A 17041-nucleotide genomic window follows, 5' to 3' on the forward strand; every position below is an offset into this window, starting at 1 on the left:
ACACCATACACCTCACTCCTCCCTTTTATTGATCACTAACATTTCAAACTAAATTTATTTTAACATTTGTTCCCCCTATTATTTATTTATATTCCATATGTTCTACTCATCTGTTGACAAGGTAGATCAAAGGAGCATCAGACGCAAGCTTTTCACAATCAATCAGTCACACTGTGAAAGCTACACCATTATACAATCATCATCAAGAATCATGGCTACTGGAACACAGCTCCACATCCTCAGGCAGTTCCCTCCAGCCTCTCCATTTCCTCTTAGATAACAAAGTGATAATTACTTAATGCATAAGAATAACCTCCAGGATAACCTCTCGACTCTGGAATCTCTCAGCCATTGACACTTTGTCTGATTTCACTCTTCCCCTTTTTGGTGTAGAGGATTTTCTCAATCCCTTGATGCTAGGTCTCAGCTCATTCTAGGGTTTTTCTCAATCCGTTGATGCTAAGTCTCAGCTCATTCTACGATTTCTTCCCACATTGCCAGGAAGGTCCACACCCCTGGGAGTCATGTCCCACGTAGACAGGGGGAGGGTGGTGAGACTGCTCGTCATGTTGACCAGAGAGAGAGGCCACATCTGAGCAACAAAAGAGGCTCTCTTGGGGGTCACTCTTAGGCCTAATTTTAAGTAGACTTGACCTATCCTTTGTGTGGTTAAGTTTCATATGAACAAACCCCAAGACTGGGGGCTCAGCCTATAGCTTAGGTTGTCCACACTGCTTGTGAGAATATCAAGAATTCAACTTGGGGAAGTTGAATTTCTCCCTGTTCTCACCATTCCCCGAAGGGGGCTTTGCAAATACTTTTCCGCTCACTGATCAAATCACTCTGGGATTCATTGGAGCATCACTCTGGACAAACCAACAAAATCTCATGTCTTACCCAAGGTTCCAAGTACTTATGGTGTTCAATCAAACTATCTACATAAGTTATATTAGGAAATGCACTAGTCAAAATATAAATTTTGTACCAAATATACATTTTTTGCTTTAGTCTCACACATAAGTTGAAAATTTAAAATATTAATTACCATCTATTTTCACCACCCTGCGATAATGACATTCCTTTGTTCTTCCTCACGCAAAAACATTTTTTAAATTTGTACATTTAGTCACTATCATTATACACTCTAGGCATTCCTAGATTATACCATCTCAATCTTTATCATCTATCTTTCTTTGTGATTTCATTTATGCCCCCAGGCCTCCTCCTTCTATCATTCTCACATTCAGCTTCATTCAGTTTTTTAACATAATTGTATTATAGTTAGGGAGTATTGTGCTGTCCATTTCTGAGTTTTTATATTCAGTTTTGTTGCACAATCTGTATCCCTTCAGCTCCAATTACCCAATATCTTATCCTATTGCTATCATCTGATGGTCTCTGTTACCAACAAAATATTCCAAGTTTATTCACTAATGTCAGTTCATATCAGTGAGACCATACAGTATGTGTCCTTTTGTTTTGGCTAATCACACTCAGCATAATGTCCTTAAGGTCCATCCATGGTGTTACATACTTCAGAACTTATTAATCTGTCTTATAGCTGCATAATATTCCATCGTATATATATATGCCACAGATTGTTTAGCCACCCATCTGTTGATGGACATTTTACAATTACCATCTCTTGGTAATTGTAAATAATGCTGCTCTAAACATTGGTGTGCAAATGTCCATTTGTGTCCTTGCCCTCATGTCCTTTGAGTAAAGACAGCATATAGATGGGTCCCATTCCCTAATCCATTCTGCCAGTCCATGTCTCCCAATTGGGAAGCTTAATCTGTCAACATCAGTGTTCTTACTGCCTGGGCTTTTTGCCTTTTGGCTTTTATATGTCCTTTTAATTTTCCTTCTTTTTACCTTTACTCATGGTCTTCCTTTCTACACTCTTCTCCACACCTCTCTCTTCTGCCTTCGTATCTGTCTCTAGTGCTCCCTTTAGTATTTCTTGCAGAGCTGGTCTGTTGGTCACAAATTCTCTCTCAGTGAGTTTTTGTCTGAAAATGTTTTAATTTCTCCCTCATTTTTGAAGGACAGTTTTGCTGGATATAGAATTCTTGGTTGGCAGTTTTTCTCTTAATAATTTAAATATATCATCCCACTGTCTTCTTGCCTCCATGGTTTCTGTTGAGAAATCTACACATAGTCTTATTGGGCTTCCCTTGTACTTGATGGACTGCTTTTCTCTTGCTGCTTTCAAGATTCTCTCTTTGTCTTTGACCTCTGACATTCTGATTAGTAAATGTCTTGGAGTACATCTATTTGGATCTATTCTCTTTGGGGTACGCTGCATTTCTTGGATCTGAAATTTTAAGTCTTTCATAAGAGTTGGGAAATTTTCAGTGATCATTTCCTCCATTAGTTTTTCTCCTCCTTTTCCCTTCTCTTCTCCTTCTGGGACACCCACAACACGTATATTCGTGTGTTTCATATTGTCCTTCAATTCCCTGAGTCCCTGCTCATATTTTTCCATTTTTTTCCCTATAGTTTCTTTTTCTTGCCAGATTTCAGATGTTCCATTCTCCAGTTCACTAATCCTATATTCTGTTTCTCGAAATCTACCATTGTAGGTTTCCATCGTTTTTTTCATCTCTTCTACTGTGCCTTTCATTTCCGTAAGTTCTGTGATTTGTTTTTTAAGACTTCCAATTTCTTCTTTTTGTTCATTCCTTGCCTTCTTTATATCCTCCCTCAATTCATTGATTTGATTTTTGATGAGGTTTTCCATGTCTGTTCGTATATTCTGAATTAAATGTTTCAGCTCCTGTATCTCATTTGAATTGTTGGTTTGTTCCTTTGACTGGGCCATATCTTCAATTTTCCTAGTGTGATTTGTTATTTTTTGCTGGTGTCTAGGCATTTAATTACCTTAATTAGTTTATTCTGGAGATTGCTTGCACTTCTTTTACTTAGGGTTTTCTTGTTGGATAAATATGTTGTCTCTCTGTTCTTTGACATTCAGTTCAGCTTTTTCTGGACCTCTAGCTTAGGTTTTGTTTAACAGTGGAGAATTTTCAGTTCTTGTTTTTTTGTTTCTTGCCCTGCTTGTATGGTGCCTTTTTCCCCCCACCCTGAGGAGGGTCTATGTAGGTATTATAGACCCCAGCTCGGTTTTCCCAGACCAAACTGGCCTCCTATGAGAAGGAAAGATTCACCTGCATTGGTTTTCCCTGAGGGTGAGACCCAGCAGGTTGACAGACTTTCCTGTGAAGTCTCTGGGCTCTCTTTTTCTTATCTTGCCCAGTATGTGGTGCTTGTCTGCCTGCAGGTCCTACCAGCATATGATGCTGTACCTTTAACTTTGGCTGGGGGCATGGTAGAGACAGAGGAGAAGTTGTAGGCTGGTTTTAATGGCTTCAAATTACCAAGTCCTGGTGTCTGAATTCCTTGAGAGAGGGATTCCACCTGAGTTGGGCTTCACCCCTCCCCTGGGGAAGGCAGAGGGTCCAGATGAGCCCTCAAAACGAGTTTGTTTCTGCCTATGCCTGGGGCAGTTGTAGCCTGAGGAGCCCTGCCGCTGTATACAAAGGCAGTCTAGCCTTTGTAGAAACACAGCCACAAAAACCTCTGTTTCCTTATCTTTTTTTCCTTTTTCCGTCAGCCCTGCCCCCTTGGCACTGGGGCAAAAATGAGCGACCTCCACTTTGACCGGGTTCACCTGAGCTGGGGGCCTATTTTTAGTAGTCAGAGTTAGTTAATTAACGCCACAATTGGTGTTTGGTTGGGTTCAGCCCTGCTGCTGGTAAAGTCTTTTTTCTTTCCCCTCTGGGAAGCAGCCTGTGGGGGAGGGGCGCCGGCTGCTACGGCTTGGGGAAGTCACGGTTCTGGGGGTGCTCGCAGCCGGTCCAGCTGGTCCAGACTTGGGTACGCTGTGTGTCTGGTCACTGACGTGGCCCCAGGAGCTGTTCTGTATTGTTTCTGGTTATTTACTAGTTGTTCTGGAGGACGAACTAAAACGTGCACATTGCTAAGTCACCATCTTGGCCCGGAAGTGTTCTTGTTATTTTCAATGAAATATAGAGAAGCCAGGGGAACAGTTCTTCCATGAAGGCATTTTGCTATCATGTGGAGTTTCTCTGCATTTTTATCAGTGCATACTTAGAATTCAAAGGTGTTATACTTAAAAATAGAATTTATAATTAAAAATAATTTTAATCTATGGGTGATTTTTTCCCCCCACGTACTAGCTGAATTTCAAGAATTAGCTCCTGTTTTAAGAAGTACTGTTTCATTGGAGAGAGAAAGCAGTATCAAGGTGCAAAAGTTACATTCTTTTGATTTTTTTTAAATAAACATTTGCCTAATTAGTAATGATGTGAGCCAATACTTACAGGATACAACCAATGAGCCAGTAATTGAGTTTTACTCATTTAAGAAAAGAATAGTATGTTGGAGAAATCAAATAACTCATTCCTCTGTATAATGAGTCTCTAAGTCACTTTACAAAAGGTCATCAATATTAGAGACCCAGATAATTTTCCCCATTCAAAAGCAAAAAATGGAAATGTCTTGTTAATTGATCAATTGATTCATATGTGTATATAAGTGCCTCCAATTAAATGAAATCTAATCTAATGTGAATCTTCACATTCTTTTCAGACTTGCATAGTCCTCTAGGAAGAGCACACCTAACTATAATGGAATTTCTTCAGGGTTGCAAATGTTGACTTTTATACTTGTGAATGATTGAATAACTCTAGTGCTCATATTAAATACTGTGTGCTTATAGGAAATCTTGAACTTTCTAAACATGGTATTCCCCCAACCTTCTGAAAGTGCTTTCAAGAATATGTAGGCTTCTTGCTTTTCTGAAAATAGGAAACAAGGTTAAAGGTACCTGGGGTAGAACTGAGAATACAGATGTACATTTATTGGTTTAACTTGAACTGAGATAAAATAAAAATAGTTTCAATAACAGAGAATATATTTACTTGCCTCTTGGAGGCTTCTCTATTGTTTTTTCTCTTGGGTTTGTCGGAAGAGAGGAGGACCTCAAAATCAAAAACAAAGGAAAGTTATTTGCCCTTGAAAAATTGAGTAGGTGTTTCTTTTTCTTATACTTAGCTGACAAGAGAATTCTTTATGAGCTCTTTCACCTTTACCCTTTATTCCTTGACTGGACTTTGTCCAGCCAGGTTTCTTTATAAACCATGGAAAGCTAATTACACAACCAAGCATTTCAGCAAGCTACCTTTCCACCTCAGATACTGCAGGAAGGTACTCGGAAGGGACAAGACATTGAGGAATGGCAGGGAGCAAAAGCAAGACAGATTCTATCCAAATGAGTATGAAGGGATGCCGGACAAATGAAGGGTGTGTCCAAAATGAAGACAACCTGGAAAAGGGCCCAGATCCAGACAGCCTAACAGATGACCTGCAGCGCAGCACCGTGGACCTCCTCAGCCCCATGGAGCCTGACCTCAAGATTATCCAGCCCTTTGCAGGAATGCCCAAGGAGGTGCTGCTTCAGTTCTCAGGGCAGGCCCGCTACCGGGTGCCTCGGGAGGTCCTCTTCTGGCTCACTGTGGCTTCTGTGCTCATTCTCATTGGGGCTACCATAGCCATCATTGCCCTCTCTCCAAAGTGCCTTGACTGGTGGCAGATAGGGCCCATGTACCAGATCTACCCGAGATCTTTCAAAGACAGCGACAAGGATGGGAATGGAGACCTGAAAGGTACGTTCCTGGTGGGGGTGGTTCAGGAAAGGAGTAAGAATAAGGTTGGTTTACGGCTCTTATTTCCTGAAATAGAATTGCACCTGGATTGGGCACATTTCAGTATGACTGGTCACTTCACTTGCTCAGTGGAACCCAGGAAGGAGTAAGGATGAAGTTGGTTTACAGCTCTCATTCCCTGAAATAGAATTTTACCTGATTTAGCACATTCCAGTATGACTGGTCACTCCTCTTGCTCAGTGGAACCCAGCAGTCTTCCACATGATAAAAGACAATTGCTCAAGGCCTGTGAATCAAGAGTTATTTAATTTACTGCCTACTAAACATATATGTATGGTTGTTTGACCATCAGTTCTAACTTCTTACGTGGAACAGTCTTCCCCCTAAAATTTGCTTTCTTCTTCTGTGCAATTTATAATTGAATATCTCAGAGTAACAGTTTAGAATTATTTTTTTTCCAAGTGTATGATATGACTAGTTCGGTAAACTGTGTTACCTGGCTAAGAGTTTTTTATTAATGATAAGGTGTAAATAATATTTTAGAAAAAAAAGTGGTAGTTTAAAAGGTATAGGCAGGATCTTTGAAGTTTAAATTCTGAGAATTGAAGAGAAGAGAAAAAGGCATAACTGTGTTGGTCATTAATTGAATTAAGGATTATTTCAAATTATGTCTACTTTAACAGAAAATAGAAGTGAAACTTATTTTTTTACATTAAATGAATAACTTCTTGGTGAGTCATTGACAGTATTTTTATAATTTGTCGTTTAAACCAAAACTCTTTTAAGAGTGGATTTATGCCAGACAGCAGACATAAACCAGAAGGAGGTATGGTCACCTTAATTAAGAGAACAATATAGACATAAAAAATAAACTAACAAGGTAGGTTTTGATAATGATAATTGGTTTGAAAGAAAATAAAATAGGATGATGCGATAGAGTCTAGAAAGTAGAAATAGACTGAATCCTTAAAATATTATAAATGAACCCTTGATCCATTTATCCTTAATAACTGATAATAAAGTCTTTTCTTTTTCACATTCATATTACCTCCTCCTCCTCCTCCTCTTCTTCCTATATCTTTCGGCATCTTCACAACTTGAAGTACTATCTGTGCTTCAAAGTACAGCTCAAACTCATTTCCTTCATTAGTCGTTACTTAACCTTCCTAATCAGAGAGTCGTCTTCCCCTCTCCTGAGTCCCTGTGGCCCCTGCCATCCTCTGGTACTACTCTGTCACTTAGCTGGATGTCTCTTCCTGCTGCAATATGATCCTTCAGGGTGTGAAACGTCTTATAGGGCTTTCTCACCGCGTATAGCACCCACTTCCTTTTACACAGTAAGTGTTAGCAAAACTGACTAAAATTCCCAAATCCATGGGTACGTGCCCCAGTTCTTCTTGGCCTTCCCTATGTAATCTTTCTAGTTATACCTGAAATTGTAAACATGGCAGCTTCTAACCAGCAGGCTTATTTTGCCCTTCCCAAATAACTTTTCCTTAAGATATTGGTTACTTCTGATGGTCAGTAGTATTTGTCTCTGATATTGAGATGGGTTGTTGTTATTCACAGGTTTCAGTTTGCTTTTATCCTGGCCTCTCTCCACTAGAGTGTGGGGCTGGGAGCTCTTGTTACTTTCCATCTGTCTAGCTCCCTTTGTTTCTTTGATAGTCTTAAAATATATGGTATTGCCTTGCTGGTTTAAGCCAAAAGACTTTTGTTGACTGTTGAGGCTCTGTAAGGTCTTGTAGCCATTGTATGGGGGAAATGAGGCCCAAAGAGGCCCAAACTAAGCAGCCTGTCCTAGGGGAAGACCTGGGAGCCCAGGTGCCATTGTGTTGATTCCAGTAGCCTCCAGCCTGCTGTGTGGTTTCTGACCGCTCTGACTGTAGGAAGCCTTAAGGGAGGTCGCAAAATAATTACTGGAGATTGAATGCTAACCTCAACACTAAATCTGCATTTAGGACCTTGAACTAGAAGCAGAACACACATTATCTCTAATTATCCTACAAGCTTCCAAGAACAAAGAGTGTCATTTCCATATCTCTTCTCTGCCAAGTCTAGGATTTTCTTCTGAATAAATTCTTGGTATTCTGTGTAAGTGAATAAGGGAAAAGGTCCAAATTTAGCTAGTTCAAAGGCAGTATGATAGTGTAACTGAAGGCCTCTGGAATTTTGGCATGAACCTACTCTCTTCATCTCTTGAGCTCCATCCCTGGTCCCAACACCCTTACAGGATCATTCCTCGTTTCCAGACAGGCCCTGTCTGTGTCCAGTCACAAGGTTTCCTTTCCCTAGAACCCTTTCCTTTCCCTAGAAGCCTTTTTCTCTGTCTTCCCTATTGCCCACACCCTCCTGTGACCTGCTCTGTCACTGCCCTCGGGCTGCAGCCTCCAGCCCTCCTCAGCTTCCCCTGCCCCAGGCAGTCAGGGACCCTTAAGGCACTTGCAGCAGCTCTTCTGGGGTACTTCCCCTGGGGCCCTCATCACCCCTTCCTGCCCACTTGCGCTTCTAGATCCTGCTGTCCAGTAGAAATAGAACACGAGCCATACATGTAATTGTAAATTTTCTAGTAGCTGCATTAAAGTAAAAAAGAAACAGGTGAAATTAATTTTAAATAGTATGTTTTGTTTTATAGCTAAAATATCATTGCAATGTATAATTGATATTAAAAAAATAACAATGAAATATTTTACATTCTTTTTTTGATGTGGGGTACTAGGCCATCAAGATCTGGTATGCGTTTTTTACTCAGAGTGCATTTCAGTTTGGACTGGTCACACTTCCAGTGTTTTTTAGCCACATATGGTTAGTGGCTGCCGTACTGGACAGCGCAGCCCAGACCATATGACCTGAGGGACCATAGTTATTTCCCTGTGCACCTCGCCACTTAGCCCAGCACCTGACCTACAGCCGGTGCTCAAACACCATGTGTAATGTAAGTTAACCATACTCTAGTCTTGGTTTTAAATATAAAATGGGATCAAGTGGCAGATTGATTTTTTTAAGTATTATGCACCTATGTTAAAGGCTACAGTTTACTGGTTATTAAAAGACTAATTTGATGTTATTTATAGAGATAGACCTTTTATTTGCATTTTACTCAGATTCAACAAAATTCCAAGTGTTTCTGATGTCAATATAAATGCCTCTATTGCAGGCCTGTTAGTTTTATATTTTAATCCTTTGATTTAAAAGGGGTTCATTCATAACCTCAATGTTTTTCTTCAGGTATTCAAGATAAACTGGACTACATCACAAATTTAAATATAAAAACTATTTGGATTACTTCATTTTATAAATCATCCCTTAAAGATTTCCGACATGGTGTTGAAGATTTTCGAGAAATTGATCCCATTTTTGGAACAATGAAAGATTTTGAGAATCTTGTTGCAGCTATACATGATAAAGGTAAATTAAATGGAAGGTGGGTGGAGGGTGAAAAAAGCACTTCTCCAAATGCTGACCTAAAGCATTTTTTTCCTTAGCTGCCATGTATTGATTTTAAGATAATCTTTTTCTAACATTTGAAATGTCTTCACTCATAAGGTTTAAAGTTAATAATCGATTTCATACCAAACCACACCAGTGATAAACATGCTTGGTTTCAATTGAGTCGGAACCAGACAGGGAAATATGCTGATTATTATATCTGGCATGACTGTACACATGAAAATGGCAGACTCATACCACCCAACAACTGGGTAAGTGCCAATTTACCTGATTTACAAGGGAAAGTGGGCAGATTTTAAGTAATAAGTTGTTTTTTAGTAAAGCCTTTTTAAGGAAAAAAATAGTAATGGATTATTTTATGGGAAGGAAAAAAGTTTCCCAAAGAAATAGAAATAAGAACTACTGATGTCATTTAGAGTTCTGATTTCATTGTAGAGCTGATATGTCCTAGCAAATTAAAGCCCATATTCTCCATTTGCCTCTTTCCCTCCTTACCTCACTTCCCACCCTGTCCAACTTAGATTCCAGGTCCATAACTTGCTTTGCTACCATCTAAATCCTTTTGCCTTTCTGACTTTGACCCTTCTGTCCAGCAACAACAACAAGGAGCCCAGACATCTGCTTTCTCTTTGCCTGAACCTTGGTATGTGGACCTCTGGAGACATCACATAGTCATTGTCCCCCCTCCCCGAACTGAGCTCTGCCATCTTCTTAGGAATTTTAGTAAATCTAGCTGATCAATTTGCCTGCCCTCCTTTTCCTCAAAGCTCTTCCTGCGTCCTCCCTATTTTACCACTCGCAGCTTCAAACTCTGATAGAACAAGAAACCATCAAATCTGCCTACCGTCTTCCTACTCTCTTCTTGGACAATAGAGGCCATCTCCCTCCTGTCCAGGGTTACCACATTTAGCAAATACAAATTCAGGCCATCCAGTTAAATCTAAAGTTTAGATAAGCAGTGAATAGCTCCTCTTGACCTTCTTCATATACATTTGAACGTGCAGTCTCCTGGGCATCAACTTTTTCAATGACCCAAGCATTCAAACTGCACATGTTACAAAGTTCACTGTGTGCTCTTCTCCCCTACCTCCCCTATCCCAGGTTCAGTGTTTGGTACCACCATCCAGCTTGGCGAATAGGCCGTCACTGTCGATTCCACCTCTTTAATTTTTCCTCTCCTATCCACCCACTTGTTAAAATGAGAATGATAGTAGCAAACATTTACTAACTGCTTACTATGTGCTTCACTCTGTGCTAAATGTTGTATATTCATTAATTCATTTAATCCACCCCATGATCCAGTGAATAAGGTTTTAATCCTTGTTTTTCAGATAAATAGATCGAGGCACAGAAACCTTAAGCACCTTGTCCAAGGTCACACAGCTAGTACATGAAAAAGTTAAGAACTGGTTCTAGTCAGTCCAACTCACAATCTGCTCTTAATAGTTGCCACTCATACTTTAAACCAAATCATCTCTTACCGATATGACTGCAGCAGCCACCTCTCTTGGCATCAGTTTTTCCTTCCTTCTATCAGTTCTTGACTACAGCCAAGATTTTTTTTTAACTGTGATATTTGATATGTAGAAACATATACAAAATATATGATGAATGAATAAGTGTCTTATGGCATAACCATAAATGGAAAACCACTCAGCAATAAAAAGGAAAGAACTAATGACACATGCAACAACATAGATGACTCTCACAGTAAGTATACAGAGTGAAAGAAGCCAGACAAAAACGATGCCATTTATATGAAATTCTAGAAAACACAAACTATTCTTATAGTGGTAGGAAGTATATCAATGGTTATTTAGGGAATGAAGGGAGTGGAAAGGGGTGGTAGGAAGTGATTACAAAAAGACATGAGGATGCTTTTTGGGGTGATGGATATGTTCATTATGTTGATTATAGTGATGGTTTTCATGGGTTTATACCTGTGTCAAAACTGATGAAATTGTACATCTTAAATATGTGTAGTTTATTGTATGCCAATTATACATCAATAAAGCCGTTTAAAATATATGTACTATATATCTCAGCTAGGAATGATACAGTAAGCTCCAACAAACCCACCCTCACATTAAGATCATGAAGCTTCCCCATGTAGCTGAGACCCTGGGGCCTCCTCCTGTGCCCCTTCCAGAGGCCTTTGCCTGGAAGTCACCACTAGCTTGAATTTTGTTTATTTCCAGGTCCTTACTTTTTGTTTTGTTTATATCAAAGACGCTATGTCTTTTTTAAAATTTAATTAGAAAAATAAATAAATAAATGAAAATTTAATTATAGTTTCTTGTTTTTAACTTTATGAGAGCGTCATGCTAACTGTAGAGTCTTCCATAACTAACTTCTTTCAGTCATTGACTCTAAGATTCATTCATGTAGTTTGGATAGCTCTAGTACATACATTTTCCCTGTTACACTAGATTCCATCATGAGAATGGCCCATGATTTTATCTGTTGATTCATTGGTTGATGGGCGGTGGGTTGTTTTCAGATGTTTTGCTGTTACTGACAATGCCTTTGGGAAAGTGTCTTATTAATCTGTTTCTCCCGGGTATGTCTGCAAGAGCTTAGTTACTAGGAGATTTGCTGGGTACAGGAAACCACATGTCCTACTCTCTCTAAGGTAATGCCAAATTGATTATCAGCATGGTTATACAAATGTATACTCCTCTCCAGCAGTATAAAAATGTATATTCTGGCGGGCCGCGGTGGCTCAGCGGGCAAGAGTGCTTGCCTGCCATGCCGGAGGACCCCGGTTCGATTCCCGGCCCCAGCCCATGTAAAAAACAAACAAACAAACAAAATATAATAAAATAAGAAAATGTTTAAAGATGTTTCCCTTTCTTCCTCCCTTCCTTCCTTCCATCCTTCCTTCCTTCTCTGTCTTTCTTTCCTTCCCTTCCTCCCTCTCTTTAAAAAAAAAAAAAAAAAAAAAAAAAAAAAAAAAAAAATGTATATTCTCACTAATTCCTAGTACTGCTAGACTTTGTGATTTTTTCCTATTTGTATCCTATGATATCACTTGAGGTCTTAATCTTATATTAACCTAATTATTAGTGATGTTGAACATTTATTCTTTGTGCTTCCTTTTCTATGAAACAGCTGTTGATGATTTCTTTCCCCAATTTTCTTTTGGATTGTTTGTCCATTTGAAATTGCTTTTTGGAGTTCTGGGTTCCAATTCTTAGTTGATTATATGCACTGTAATGATCTCATCCTGGTTTATGTGCAGGTGGGGTGTGTGATGAACTGGGGAGAGCGTGTTTCCTCTAAAGGTAGCAGCTAGCGCTCAGCTTCAGCCATCTGTCGCCATGTAGAAATATATGCCCAGTGTACACCTGGTCTTCAAATTAAAAATAAATAAATAAAAATGTCTCTCTCTGTGTGTGCATTTGTGTGTTTGCAAAATCTCCCAATTTTAAAATGCTGTCCAGGTAATTCTCTTTAGCATGAAATAAGCAAAAGTCTGAGGAACTCCAATAATCAAGGGACTGCAGAGAAGACTGAGAAGGAATGGCTAGAGATAGAGGAGGGCAGCAAGAAGAGTGGTAACGGAGCCAGAGGAATGAGTATTTCTAGAAGAAACTCAGTAACAGTGTCAAACGCTGCAGAGAAGCCGCCCCTAGGCCTTGGCTTAGAGGCTTTTGCTTGTTTTTGTTCTACTGCTAGGGATATCCATACTCAAAATTTGCTAGATTTTTTTTTTTTCCTGAGAACAAATAGAATTTTGGAGTTAACGATTCTAATCATAATATTCTGAGGGTACAGTTTAAATATTCAGTCTGTCTAGATTGAAGTCCAAGACCAGTGGTATATTTTTCTCCCAAATTGGCGATCATTTGCTTTTCTTCATAAGCAGGAGTCCAGAGTCTGGACAGAAAGTTCAAGAGAATATGTTAGAAATGTATGCTCCTTAAATTGGCCTTATCCCTAATTTGAGAGCTTTGTTCTGGTGTTGTGGTTATTTGAACTGGATCTGCAGTACAAATACATCACAATCATATTTATAGGACAGCAAGCCAAGGGTGGCATTTTAGGGAGTTAATTTAGGCTAGTGTTTGCCCTCGGAGGAAAGCTGCATGCCCAGGGACCAGGGATGGTGATTATCATTTCTTTGTGGGTAGTACTATCGTGCGAATAATGTTAAGTGACTGATGTGTTGTCTTCTCTGTTTGCCAGTTAAGTGTATATGGAAACTCCAGTTGGCACTTTGATGAAGTGCGAAAGCAATGTTATTTTCACCAGTTTATGAAAGAACAACCTGATTTGAATTTCCGCAATCCTGCTGTTCAAGAAGAAATAAAAGTGAGTATTAGACACCCACATAGACTTTTCTCTATCACATGGAGGCTTAATTGGTTATTTTAAATACTCATTTATGTTGAAGAGTAATTGTGCAGACATAATCAAGTAGTGCAATTAAATTCCAGGATTAAAGTGTCTGATGCAAATACAAATACTCAGACTTGTTGGCAGCTCCTTCTTCCGTCTAACCCAGAATAATGAAAATGGGAGGGGGGCAGAATCACCTGCTACCTTGACTCCCAGTTGCCCCTCTGCTGATGGCAAGGAGCTGGGACAGTGAAGTGGGTGTGAACGTGGGCTCCAGCCTTGGCCCTGTGTCAGCGCAGCTCCTCTGCTGGCTGCAGTGGGCTGCAGGCAACTATGTGCTTTTTTCTGTCTCAGATCCCTCATGGAGGAAACAGTTGATAGAAATAGCTGTCTCATAGGGCTGGTTGGAGGATTAGTTGATATAATCCAGGCACAACAATTCTGTTTCCATTCAATAAATATTTGTCATCTGTGAATGAAAGAAGCCCTGCCCTCAAGGAGTGTCCAGTATACTGAAGGGAAGGCCGATAAATAACAATTAAAAGGGTGAGGGGGCATCTGAGGGCTCTTTTGTATGGGGTGTTTAGGAAAGACCAACCTGTGACAAGGCGCTGTTTAAGCAATGACCTAAAGTGTGAAACAGAACCATGTGAATATTTGGTGGGTGTGCTTAGGGTGGTGCGGATGGGGGTGGGAATTTGAGAGAAAGGAAAAGTAAATGCAAAGATCTTGAGGCGAGATTATGTTTCATGTGTTTCAGGAACAACATGGAAGCCAGGGCTTAAAGTGACCAGATTTTGCAAACAAAATTAGGAATAAAAATTAAATAGGAAAAAAAATAAAAGTAGGATATCTAGTTACATTTTAATTTCAGATAATAAGTAATGCAATATTTGGGACATTCTTGTACTAAAAAACTGGCTGTTCCTTAACTGAAATTAAAATGTAACTGTGTGTCCTATATTTTATCTGGCAATCCTACCAGTGCTGAGGGAAGTCAGGGAGCTGAGGTCTGAGAAGTAAGGGTGGGGCCTGATCATACAGGGCCTTGGATGCTATTGTCAAGGGTCCACACTGAGCCACTAAAGATCCCTCTGTGGAGAGGCTGCAGGTGGTGGTGGAGGGAAGCAGAGGGATGAGCAGGGGACTACCATAGCCACCCAGGAGGGTTCTGACAGTTGACACGTGGCGGCAACTTCCTAATAATATCTATGGTAGTTAGATTCAGGTGTCAACTTGGCCAGGTGAAGGTGCCTAGTTCTATTGCTGTGGACGTGAGCCAGTGGCATGTGAACCTCATCTGTTGCTGATTACATCCGCAGTTAGCTAAGAGGCGTGCCTGCTGCAATGAATGATGTTTGATTTAATTGGCTGGTGCTTAAGTGAGAGAGCTCAGTAGCACAGCCCAAGCAGCTCAGTATACCTCTTCTCGGCACTCAGCTCAGCCCAGGCCTTTGGAGATGCAGAAAGGAATCACCCCAGGAAAAGTCGTTGGAACCCAGAGGCCTGGAGAGAAGGCCAGCAGAGACCACCCTGTGCCTTCCCATGTAAGAAAGAACCTCAGTTGAAAGTTAGCTGCCTTTCCTCTGAAGAACTATAACTAAATAAATCCCCTTTTATTAAAAGCCAATCCAACTCTGGTGTGTTGCATTCCGGCACTAGCAAACTACAACAACATCTGATAGGTGAGTCACAATAATAATAAATATTAGCTGTGCCGTTTTTAGGATTCTTGCTGCTGCTGTGGCTATAGTGGAGAAGAGTTCAGATGATAGGATAGTACTCTGAGGTGAGTAGGCAGGAGAGGGTCTGGACAGAACAGATAGCTGGAGTTCCCTTCTGTAGTTTGCAATGTCAGCTAGATACAGAGAATGAGGGCTGCTATGCCCAGGTCACTGAGGATACCTAGACCCCTTTGTTTTTGTTTTGTTTTAGTTTTAAAATAGCAGCTTTATTAAAGAGACAGAATTCATATACCATAAAATTCACCCCTTTATATTATACAATTCAGTGGTTTTTAGTATATTTACAGAGTTGTACAACCATCACCACTATCCAATTTCAGAACGTTTTCATCACCCTAAAAAGAAACCTTGCACCCATTCTATCAGCGATCACTCCTCATTGCCCTCTACCCCCAGCAACTCCTAATCTGTTCTCTACTTCTATGTACTTATCTTTTCTGGACATTTCATACAAATGCAGTCATTTATTATGTGTCCTTTTGTGACTGGCTTCTTTCATTTAGTTTAATGTTTTTAGGGTATATCCGTGTCATAGTATGTATCAGTACTTGATTCCTTTTTATCAATGAATAATCCATTATATAGACAAACCACATTTTATTGATCTACTCATCAGCTGATGGGACATTTGGGCTGCTTCCACAACTTAGAGTGTTATGAATAATGCTATGAACATTTGTGTACAAGTTGTTATGTAAACACATATATTCAGTTTTCTTGCGTATATACCTATAAATGGAATTTCTGGGTTATAGTACCTGTGTTTGACATTTTGAGAAATGCCAGACTGTTTTTGATAGTGGTTGCAGCATTTTACATTCCTACCAGCAATGTATGAGGGTTCCAATTTCTCTACTTCCTCACCAACATTTATTGTTTTTTTGATTATAGCCATCCTTATGGGTATGAAGTTGTATCTCACTGTGGTTTTGATTTGCATTTCCCTGATGGCTAATGATGTTGAGAATCTATTCATGTGCTTATTGGCCATTAGTGTGTCTTCTTTGGATAATTGTCTATTTAAATCCTTTGACCACTTCTAAATTAGGTTATTTGTCTTTTCATTGTTTAGTTGTAAGAATTCTTTATGTATTTTGGATATACTATTTGCAAATACTTTCTCCCATTTTGTGGGTTGTCTTGTCACATTCTTGATGGTGTCCTTTAAAGTGCAAAAGGTTTTGTTTTGATTAAGTCCAATATATCTATTTTATTAGTTGTGCTTTTGAGTATCATATCTAAGAAACTGTTGGCTAATCCAAAGTCATGAAGATTCATATCTATATTTTCTTCTAAGAGTTCTGTAGTTTTAACTTCTCAGTTTAGATTTCTGATCCATTTTGAGTTAATTTTTGTGTATTGTGTGAGGGAGGGGTCCAACTTTTTATTCTTTTGCATGTGGATCCAGTTTTCCCAGCACCATTTGTTAAAAGGATTATTCTTCCTCCCAGCTTTGTTGAAAATCAATTGGCCATAAATGTTATGTGCTTGTTTCTAGACTCAGTTCTGTTCCAATGATCAATACCTCTCTCCTTATGTGAGTACCACATTGTCTTGATTACTGTAAGTTTGAAATAAGTTTTTAAGTTAGGAAGTGTGAGTCCTCCAACTTTGTTCTTCTTTTTCAAGATTGTTTTTAGCTATTCTTATGTCCGAGATTGTCGTATGAATTTTAAGATCTACTTGTCAGTTTCTTCAAAGAAGCCAGCTGAGATGTTGATAGGAGTTGGATTGAATTTGTGAATCAGTTTGGGAGTTATTGCCATCTTAACAATCTTGTCTATCCCATCCATGAAAATGGAATATCTTGCC

The 17041-nt window shown here is 39.5% G+C and overlaps 1 protein-coding gene across 1 annotated transcript in view; it reads left to right on the plus strand.

The window, feature by feature from the left end:
- The first annotated feature begins 3210 nt into the window (after nt 1-3210).
- SLC3A1 (solute carrier family 3 member 1) overlaps nt 3211-17041 on the plus strand; it is a 63504-nt gene continuing 49673 nt past the window's right edge. Inside the window, exons 1-4 of the mRNA XM_077134121.1 lie at nt 3211-5693; nt 8922-9101; nt 9240-9394; nt 13332-13457. Coding sequence (XP_076990236.1) covers nt 5264-5693; nt 8922-9101; nt 9240-9394; nt 13332-13457 — 891 coding nt within the window. The 5' untranslated portion in view covers nt 3211-5263. The remainder of the gene's footprint in view (nt 5694-8921; nt 9102-9239; nt 9395-13331; nt 13458-17041) is intronic.

The sequence above is a fragment of the Tamandua tetradactyla genome, chromosome 17 (genome assembly GCF_023851605.1).
Source record: "Tamandua tetradactyla isolate mTamTet1 chromosome 17, mTamTet1.pri, whole genome shotgun sequence".
Classification (NCBI taxonomy): Eukaryota; Metazoa; Chordata; class Mammalia; order Pilosa; family Myrmecophagidae; genus Tamandua; species Tamandua tetradactyla.